This window comes from Ammodytes marinus, assembly GCF_949987685.1.
Source record: "Ammodytes marinus genome assembly, chromosome: 18".
Taxonomy (NCBI): Eukaryota; Metazoa; Chordata; class Actinopteri; order Uranoscopiformes; family Ammodytidae; genus Ammodytes; species Ammodytes marinus.
The window spans coordinates 12,394,895-12,405,307 of NC_137222.1; the positions used below are offsets into that span (position 1 = coordinate 12,394,895).

General features: G+C 39.8%; 2 protein-coding genes across 2 annotated transcripts; one reads left to right on the forward strand and one right to left on the reverse strand.

Annotated features, from left to right (window-relative positions):
- Positions 1-236: 236 nt before the first annotated feature.
- Positions 237-7,678, reverse strand: tmem120b (transmembrane protein 120B). Its single transcript, XM_080047045.1, has 12 exons — positions 7,523-7,678; positions 6,088-6,206; positions 5,842-5,958; positions 5,677-5,736; positions 5,460-5,555; positions 5,269-5,358; positions 5,038-5,103; positions 4,817-4,878; positions 2,560-2,652; positions 2,289-2,353; positions 1,936-2,004; positions 237-1,616 (listed from the first exon to the last, which is right to left on the reverse strand). The coding sequence occupies exons 1-12, from the start codon at positions 7,583-7,585 to the stop codon at positions 1,500-1,502; spliced, it is 1,017 nt and encodes a 338-aa protein (XP_079903171.1). The 5' UTR covers positions 7,586-7,678; the 3' UTR covers positions 237-1,499.
- A 1,556-nt stretch (positions 7,679-9,234) lies between these two features.
- morn3 (MORN repeat containing 3) lies at positions 9,235-10,413 on the forward strand (the record flags this gene model as incomplete). Its single annotated transcript, XM_080046615.1, has 5 exons — positions 9,235-9,391; positions 9,509-9,666; positions 9,752-9,911; positions 10,016-10,200; positions 10,348-10,413. Exons 1-5 carry the CDS (start codon positions 9,247-9,249, stop codon positions 10,411-10,413), a joined length of 714 nt encoding a protein of 237 aa, XP_079902741.1. The 5' UTR covers positions 9,235-9,246.

A 10,413-nucleotide genomic window follows, 5' to 3' on the forward strand; every position in this document is an offset into this window, starting at 1 on the left:
CGATTTCTTTGTGGGAATTACACAAATGTAACACTATCTTTTTTTAATCGTTAAAAATAAAAAGGAAATGTCTTTTGGGGGGGGGGGGGGGGCTGTGAGGCGGCTGAAGGGAGAATAAGGCATTAATAGACCTGACAGTCTGCTACAGCTGTTCTTTTGAACCCATTTGACCCTCGGCTAAATAAACAAATAGATCCGTGTGTCATACTTCAAACAAGCTTGAGACGTTGTGGGCAAGACAACGCTACAGTGAACTAGAGCAAAAGCTCCAGATTTGACTCATAAGTTAAATTCATACACATATTTTATTTAACATGTTAATTGGAATTAGAAAAACAAGTCAAGCACATTTCATCATCACTTTTTACTTGGTCATTTAGTGGCAACCCCACTAGCAGCAATTGATACATTTCAGCATCACACAAGATGAGAACTATCAATAGGTTTTGTTTCCCAGGCACAGTAATGACAAATCAAAACTGCATGGAATTTGAAAAAAATCGTGACTGGGCTTTTAGGCAAGAAATATTAAACATGATAAACCAATGTACGAGTAACAATTTGTAGGCATGATCTTAATGACAACATAAAAGTGTAACTGCTAGGGAGGAGTTCACATGAAAAACCTACTTTAATCCTCACCGATAACAATGGTATCTGTAGAGACAGTGCAAGATTTTTAACTCTATTGTGACGGGAGATAGATAACGAAGTTCAGGGTTGGTTCGATCATACAATAAACTGTTATGGCTTATGTAACCGCTGCATGAAGGTAGAAACAGGTTGTCCCCTTATAGTCCACACTCTTTCAAGCAACTATAAAAAAAAAAGCAGAGCAGCCACTGAATCCAGTAAGACAAAATACACCAGAAGAGATTTTCTTGAAATTTAGGACAGTCTAGTCTAAATTTTTTTTGGACCTACATTTGACATTTATAATAGCGAGGAAAAAAAAAGTTAGCAGTGAAATCTCACAACATGGAATTGAAAACTACACAAAAACTAATTCAAGACATCAGGTGCGGTGCAAAGTTGAAACAGTTTTGCCCAAAACCAGGATCAGTTTGACCGTCACTACTTCACAGAAGTTTGAAGTATGTAAATGACAGACGTCAGGTCTTTAAAGGCAAACTATATTCTGTTCTTGCGACAGTATCTGCCCTCTTTCTAGTTGCATATGATTTGAACAAAGGCTGTCTGACATATAGTCAAGCACCCAAATAAAACCTCTTCTTCCCACTCACATTCTTTTTTTTATGTACAGGATTAAGCAACATGACTGTTGATCTATTAGGCGAACACAGATTTGTATGTTGTAAACCAACATCGAAGACGAATCACTGTGAATCATTTGGTCAGACACCTTTAGCTGGAGAAGCAGTGGAGTTCAGCTTGATCCTCTCCGGCACCGCCGTCAGCCCATTGATCGATTTGTGCGCGTTTGCTTCATGATTACTGGCCGTTTGAAGAATGTGAGGTGTCTCGCTCCACTTCCTGTCTCAGTCATTTTTTTGCACCTTTTCCTGGTTTTCCTGAACCTTTTGATGGACAACTTTTAACGTGGTGAGGGAATTTCCCAGGAACAGGACTAGAAATGTCAGTGCCAGCATAAATACCTGAAAGAAAGGAAAACAAAAATAGTTTAAATTCAAGACAAGTCATGACATAAACTGTTGCCTTATCTGTTTTTTTTTTTATTGTTGAAGGGCTTGGATTTGTTGCAGAGGTGGGGATAAAATTCTTTCAAAAACTACACAAGCCTTCACAGGTTATGTCAACAGATGAGGCACACGTGCTGAACCTCCCTTGACTTCACTTCGTAGGGAAAACTCTTATCACAAACTTAAATGTGCTTGTACTGACACCACGCTTAAATGATTTTTAATTTCACTCTCGTCTTGACACGTTTAATGGATCCGCTGACACGACCCTTACCTGCCACTCCTTACAGTCTGCATGTCCTGCCAGGCCAAACAGGGTCACTGAGTTGTACAGCTGCCAAAACTGTGAAGAAAAAGGACGCATTATGTTTAATAATGTCGCCGAACAAACAAAATGCAGCAACTGGGTCTCTCAAACATGCAACATTTGAGCAATTGTGTGCCCTTAAAAATCTCTTTGTAATCACTTAAAAATAGATCAATTGGAACAATACATGGTGGTGTAAAAAGGGGTTGTGGCACAGCTCCAATGACTAACTTATGTGATTTTCGCACCGTTCTCCTGATTTTTTTTTTAATTGACCAAATAAGGCGATAAAAAAAGTATAGAGACCAGTTTTGACTTACATGGCCAAAAAAGAGGAATGGCAAAAGAAAAGTGAGGCCTCTCCACATCCAGGACTGAAATCCCTCTGCAGAGACACAGAAATGTCAAGTCATCCCAGCACAACAGTCTGACATTAGAGATGGTTTTAGAAGCAACTTCAAACAGGGCTACCCTCATAAAACTACTCCAACATCTGCGCAGCAACTCTATCACCTTTACCCTATTTGTCAAAGACATTGCGGTGTACATGGTTCAAACGATTCGCAACGGCTTCCACCAAAAATAGCTTACCCACTGTGAGGTCCAGCTGATTTCTCTCTCCTAAAGCACGAAGCCTGTATAAGCAGCCACTCTGATAGTAATACTGGAGGTACTGGACAAAGCCTGCGGGACAAATGGAAAAGAAATTGTAAAAAAAACAACAATAAAAAACAGATTACAGCACAGTAAATACTATAAGATGACAATCAAGTTCAGATGTTCCATTGACTTGATGTTGGAAAGGAAAGGGATTTTTTAGGACAAGCATCAGCTTATCAGGAGAGACAAAACCCATTACATAGAGTAAAGTCAATAGCGGCGTGTGTTGTGAAGCTTTACACAATGAAATGAGGTCAGTCTGTCCTCAAAACAAATGCAGCACCACATCATCTCCGTTTAAGCTTAAATTGTTAGGTGAGGCTGTAAAATAAAATAGGACATCTGTGTGTATAAAACATTAAGGGTGTATTCACACATGGAAAGTCCGTTAGTTCACTTGCTTTGGTCCAGACCAAATAGAGTTTAGATTTTTTTTGTTTGGTGTGGTCCACTTTCATATTGCCCCTTTTGCAAGTGAACCAGCATTACGAAGCAAAACCACACGTGATCTGAGGTCATTCATTCATTGGACAGACATTCTGGTGTGGAGAGAAGCAGGAAGAACGAAGTAAAAACTGCGAAATATATCATTGATATATAATACGGGGTTAAAAATAATAAAAAGGCCTACATCTAGCCTATAAATAAAGAAGAAAATCTAATTATTGTTGTTTCATATGGTTATAATATGTAGCCCTATGTCAATGCCACGTTATGTGGCTTGTAGCCTACGATGTGAAACAATGTATAGCCTACTGTATTTTTGCTGTTGGACGCGCGGCTCGAGAGAAGAATAGGCTCAAGCTGACACTCGGTTGATTAAGCAGTGTATCAGCTGGGTGTCAGTTCGGCGCAGTTCAGTTCCAAACTGACACAGGGACAGTATTGACGGTCACGTTGGGAAGAAAAATAAAAACACACACTTCATGCAAAGCGCAGCGTGAACCTCTTGGCACTGTGCGGGAGACGCTCCCCTCTCCTTCATCTGATCGCTGAACATATCAGCATGTGTACGCGTCATTATCAACTGTAATATTTTCGCTCGGGGCTCCCGGTCAAACCACAACTAATCTTCCTAACAACGGCGACAACAACACTTTCCCATAATGTGAAGCTGATGGCGATTAAAGAAAAAAAAGAAAAATCAAAGGCGCAGTACTTCCTGCAATTGGGTCGGATCGAGTCCGGCCAAATTCACACCACAAACGAACTGCAGCAGAGTTCGTTTTGAAGCGCATCGAGACCACCTCTTCAGCTGGGTCTCGGTCCGCTTGTTTGGTCCGCCCCCGAGTGCGATTGCTGTATTCACACCTGCCTGAAAGATGCGCACCGAAGGCAGAAGTGCACCTGAGTTCGTTTCAACCGAACTAAACACGGCATGTGTGAATACACCCTAAGACTTAAGACTCAAAAGCCCAATCCAAAAAAGCACCATCACCATACTTGTCACACCATTAAACTACATGTCATATACTAGCTGATCACTGCAACCACCAATGTGGGAAATGACTGCACTTCTCTATTCCAGCGAGAAGAATTGTTCACAGGAGAACAGTTTTATTTTAATGCCACTTTTATAAGCAGGCAAGCAGCAAGGTGTCTACAGTCAAACATTTTTGATTGACACAAGTCATTCAGTCTAAAATTCAACTTAAGTTGGGAAACTGATTCATGACCTATAATAAAACCATCTTCATTCATTGAGATCCTTATGTCTAAGTCTGGTATTGTCAGCTATTAGTGGTATGACAAAGCTGGTGTCACCTTCCATGGTGTCCCCTTCCTCTAAACATGTGAACATGTGTTTATGCATGCTGAATGTCACGCACGCAAGTGCTGATTTCAATGAATGAATCGAAGCAATTGACAATTACATTTCACCGTTGCGTAATTAACATGGCACTGTGGTCTACTATCAAACCATGATGTAAGCAGAACGGCAGTATCAGCTAATTTTGGGTCTAAGTAGAGTTTGGAATTCACATAAACATGATATGTTGATATGGACCTGTTACACAATTTTCTGACATTTTATAGACTGATATTTATTGATTAATCAAGATAATAACTCAAGCGCTAACCACTACTTCACGAGTGCGCCCGAATGCAACTGTTTGTTACCAATAATCTACAAGATGTACAAAATAAAATCTTGTTTTATGTCTAGAAAAACTAAATAAATTCTTACTCTGATATATGGAGAAAGCAAGGAACTGGCTTCTGAACATCTGGTACATGTGTCCCTCCGGCCTGTGAAGAAATACAAGGTGCAACAAAAATTCAAAATGAAACAACTGTAGCATTTGTTGCATCAGCAGCCACCACTAACCTGCGTGTGTTAGAACAAAAGTTTTTAAGTGACGGCTGAAACATGTGACATGATAAAAAAATAAAAATAAAACCACTTACCAGGTGAGCATCACGCCCGACAGAAAGGTGGTGACATAATGGTGAGACACCCACCAACCTTTGATCCTGAAGAGCAGAGGAGATGAAGACTGTATGAACCAGTAATTAAACAAGCACATCTTCATATATCACAGAGAAGAGCATGAATCTTATTTTCAAATTAAATTAAAGCAATAAGAAAAGAAAAGAAGAACAAGAGCTCAAGTGGTTTCACTTGAGGTCACAACAAACCTGGAGCCGTTGCACATGAGGATGCTTTCCCTTATGGTCAACGTGCAGTAGTACCACACCAGCAAAAAGTTGAAGATTTCATCAGTTACTCTAAACACAAATAGAGAAATAAAAAGAGTGATCCACTCTTTAGATAGCAATAGGTCAACTACAAAAACGATCGAAAGGGGAAAGAAAGGTTCTCCTCTCACCGACAGTTCAGGAAGAAGAGGCAGGTTATTGCTCCAAACATCAGGATTATGGTCATATAAAGCTTGAACTTCTCGTACTCATCTTTGTAGGCAAATCTACACAGATAAAAACGGAAGACAAACGCGAAGGTGAGGAGCAGACAATAAAACACACACAAATCCACAGTCTAAAACCTGTATTGTTACGCCGTCCTCGGGGCTGAAATGCTTCACATACTTTGCCGTGTTGCTGAGAAGCGTTACGTTCACGTTGCCCAGGACCAGACTCAGGTAAAGTCTAAAAACACACATACAACAAAAAAACAAAAACAATTTGAGAGACAAAACTCACCGTCAGTAATATCGAGTGAGTTGTTAGCATCAAAAAAAAAAAAGTACAGACCCGTTTTTCTTTGGCAAATACGATTCCATATCAAAGAACACATTTTCTTTTTCTTTCATTTGTGTTTTGATGTCCGTTATTAGTTCCAGTTCTTTCTCATCACATGTTTTCGCACACCTGAAGAAAAGACAAAATGGTATTGAGATGAAATGTACGGAAGAGGAGGAGAAGATTTACCATTCTCTTGAGTGCTGACAAAATATCAACATTAATTCACACGTTCTGTCCCAATCTGAGAATACTTACTTGGTGAAGTTGCGCCTGAGGTCTTTCAGACATTTTCTCTGTTTACTTATGGCGCGGCTGCACGTCGTCTGAAGATTGGTCAACTCCTCAAGTTTTTGTCTGTATATTTTATGGCTTTCCTACACATCAAACAAACACAGAGTGAGCGTGGAGAAACCAACTGATTCACTATTGTTGGCAGTAAGGCGTGCAAATGTGCCTTTTTGCAAATTAAGAAGACAGTCACAAATGTGTTGAAATTAATAAAAACGACAATTCACTGATGATGGGGTATTACAAGCAATAAGGGAAAGGAAAATTGGTCATATTTCACTTTAAAAAATAGAAGACTTGTTAAAATGTGTCAACATGTATCTATCTGTATCTAAATTCTCAATGGACGACATTGTAAATTGGAACAGAAACCCTATTCAGCAGAGATTGAACCCTGTGAAATGTAATTTTACCCTTCCGTGTGAACATCACATGCACATTACATTTGTATTATCACTAGATATATCCATCTAATATGCTGCTAGACCAGAACACAGCATGTCCCCACTTTTATCACCAGCACTGGGCTGTGTGTGCAGAGGTAAGAGATGCACAGTTAGCAGAGATAATCCCACGGTCAGGGACTCATTCCCATCCACCAACGAATATGATCCATAAGTCATTACCTCTTACATTTGTTTTTTAATTCCCATATGTAGAATTTACAGGATCATGTAGTACGATGAAGCATGTTCAACAACGAACACGTGACAGTCACCTTCATAATCTTTCCCTTGGAGAAGCTCTAGATTTTAATTTTTTTGAAGGCTTCACTGGCCCACGTCAGCTTTGTGATACCGGGAGCCGGGACACAACACCACATACCCAAGCTGGTGCTATAATATATTCACCTCGAGGTCAACTGTAATCTTCCTTATTAGCAATAGGCTACTTATATTGTTGTTTCAAGTTCGCCAGCTAGCAAACGTGAGCTAGCGGGGTAGGCTACTGATGCATGATGATGCATTCAATGACCACGAAATAATTTACTCAGTTACAAACAGCTACATTTAAAGTAACTTAGCAATTTTGGTAGCAATTATTTACCATTAATCAATCGCACACTTGTACAGTTGCCTAGTAGCCTACTGTGTGGGCCAGCTAAGTTATTGTAGCTAACTCATTAGCCTAATAATAACAAGCAGCAAGCCAAACAACCTGCTGCTAATGCTAACACTTGGATGCTACGTTAAAGTCCAAGATGAAGTCACTTCCAGTTAAACATATTCTATCGCTCGGGTATTGTTACCAACAGCGCAGTTATGGCCAAATTGTGCTTTTACGACTGAACTGAGAATGAATGGGGAACAGGACGGAGCCGTCAAAACTAATGCAGCCATCTGCTGTCATTCAGCTGGAAAACTACCGCAGAAAATATCCTAGTTTTAGTGTGTCCTGTCACCTGCAGTTGTTGATATTCCTCGTCAATCTCCTCCCAGTCCGTCTGAAACTTCGGTTTGGACATTGTGGTCCAGTGGGCTGCTGTGGCGAAGAGAGGACGGCTCCACAAGGTTTCACACAGAGCCTTCCTCCGTCTCTCCTCCTCGCACCGACTCGACTGTCCACTCAGATGCTCCTTTAACGGACAGCTCGGAGCATGCGCACAACGTCAAATATTATTCGGCTCTGTTGTTATGCCTAGTTCCGCCTACCCTACCGATTAATGCACACCTGTATCGGATAGGCTACATAAGGGGGTGAAAGGATGATTTTAATGGCCTATGACTGACAGGGGCCCTTTTTTTTAAAGTTAACCTATCATCATTAGTGAAACATTTAATTTGACAAATAGAACTTTACGTTTCTCTTTTTTTCTGGCAAAACCATCCAAAGTCTCTGAACACCCCTCTCTATTTACATCACAAATCACAAGTTGAATAAATATAGGCTATGGTATATTGAATTTAATGTGGCCTATGTAGGCCATATTTAAGTTGCAGGCTATTTTGAAAATGTTCAATTCAAACATGAAGGCTACCACCATAAAATACCATCTTTTTATGGTGGTAATAGTAGCCTTAATAGAATTCTATTAAGGCTACTATTACCACCATAAAAAGATGGACTTTAGCACATTTCTTATCAAGAATAGTAATCTTGTGAGTTGTGCCACATCTATCTATCTATCTATCTATCTATCTATCTATCTATCTATCTATCTATCTATCTATCTATCTATCTATCGCCATCTAGGGTGACGGAGACACGTAACAGGCTGTATAATATGGGCCTACTAAAGTTACAGTAGCGTATATATTTACCACACATAACAAAAAAGACATTGGCAATAGCTGGGGGCTTGCAGACTTCAATTTTAAATGTAGGACTAGGGTCTAGGCATGGACCTACACTGACCTACTAGACTTTCTTTATAGGTCCATGACACCACACTGCATCAACTGCAGTAGGCCTACACAATTCCGTTGCTAGGATACGAATGTTCGTTTTTCTCTCGGTTGCTGACACCAGCTAGTCAACTTTACAGTGCTAGCTGTTTTAACATGTTTTCGAAGTTGAAATTGTAGCTGCATGACCTGAGTTCACAAGCGCATTGAGTTTAAGTAAGTCATCCGCTTGGACACGTCACTAAGGTACAAGTACTTTGCTTTGAAATGAGTGTTTGATATTCTGATTTGGCCGGTGTAGTAACTAGCTGAACTAGGTAGAAAAGCTAACGTTGAATGGCTTTCTAGCGTGCTAATTTAAACAAATTGTACCTTTATTTTGAATGTGAGCTGACGTGTATTGTTTTGTATCTTTTTAATGATATATTTTTTCTTTACATTTTTTTAAAAATAACAACTGCCTTTATGGAGTTAATTAAATTACATCACATAGCCTAATGCTAGGCCTTATAACACATGATGGAGAAAAGGTAATTTCAAGGTCAGGTGATGCTTTTTTATCCACTCTAACAGTAGCCTATATTTTGTGTTTTGTTAAACTTTTCTCATAGGCACACATTGTTATCTGTCACTGTCCATGAGTGTGATCTCCTGCTGTTAAAGGGCAATATAAGGATTGTTAAGGAGAAAAATAGACTATAACCTGTAGGCTAATAGCTCCATGGAGTACAATGTAAGATGTTATTTCTGTTACAGGGTTTGCATCAAGCTCCCTCCAGCGATGCCATATTTTAAAACAGGTCAAAAGAATCCACCTATCTCCACTCTGTTGGACATCAAGTCACAGAAATGTGGACTTCGGTGCTCAGTTTTCTCAGTCAACGGTCATGAATACACTGGAGAGTGGCAGGACAACAAGAAACATGGTGAGTTGTTGTTTAGTGTTAGGTTCCATTAAAACTTCTGAGGCATTTGGGAATGTCCGGTAACGAAGCACAACGTATTCTTGGCTCAAATGTGTTCTTCTATTTTTTTTTTTCAAGGGAAAGGAACTCAGGTTTGGAAGAAGTCTGGCGCCATTTATAATGGAGACTGGAAATGTGGAAAACGTGATGGATATGGTACCTACAGCGTGCTACTCCCAGAAACAAAAGAGTATGCAAAGAAGTACTGTGGTGGATGGAAAAATGGAAAGAAACATGTATGTAATTGATTTTCTATTATAGATACACACAGTGGGACCTATGTATGAATTCTGTGATACATTTCCCTGTTCATCTCTTTAGGGGTACGGCATGTACATCTACAATAGCTCGGCAGTGTATGAGGGGGAGTGGAGTGAGGACCTTCGGAGCGGCTGGGGAAGGATGTACTATGAGAGTGGAGATATCTATGAGGGAGAGTGGCTGATGGATAAGAATCATGGACAAGGAATCATTCGATTTGGTAAGAGCATTTTGCTTTACATACAGTTTATTTTAATATAAAAAAGATCATAGTTTAGCGTGGAAAACAATTAAAACATTGAATTTTTCCAACTTGTATCTAAGAAAATGGGAATTGGCACGAAGGCACGTGGCAAGATGGCAAGAAGAACGGTAGTGGAAAGTTCTACTATTCTGACAAAGGCCAACTTTATGAAGGCTTTTGGGTGGATGGGATAGCAAAATGTGGGACCCTGTCTGACTTTGGGAGGGATGAAGCACCAACACCGACGAAGTATCCAATTCCACAGGTACGTCAATTTGACTGTTGATGGTTTTACATCCAAACATTTAAAGTTTGCAAGTGGTCCGCCAAATACTCATGGACAACAATGCACTTTTCTAATGCATTATGGTGCATTTAAATAAGAAAATATTTTATTTTTATTTTTATGAAGGTACACCTTGTGGATATGCAGTCGGTTTTAAGTGAAGGACAATCAGCCTACCGTGATCGGTGTTAA

Bases quoted from the DNA above. Each gene is read 5' to 3' on its own strand.
- tmem120b (XM_080047045.1), bottom strand. From the start codon at position 7,585: ATGTCCAAACCGAAGTTTCAGACGGACTGGGAGGAGATTGACGAGGAA. The intron at 6,207-7,522 runs GTGACAGGACAC...TTTGATGTGTAG, and splicing joins AGGAATATCAACAACTGCAG to GAAAGCCATAAAATATACAG. The intron at 5,556-5,676 runs GTATGTGAAGCA...TTATCTGTGTAG, and splicing joins CTTCTCAGCAACACGGCAAA to ATTTGCCTACAAAGATGAGT.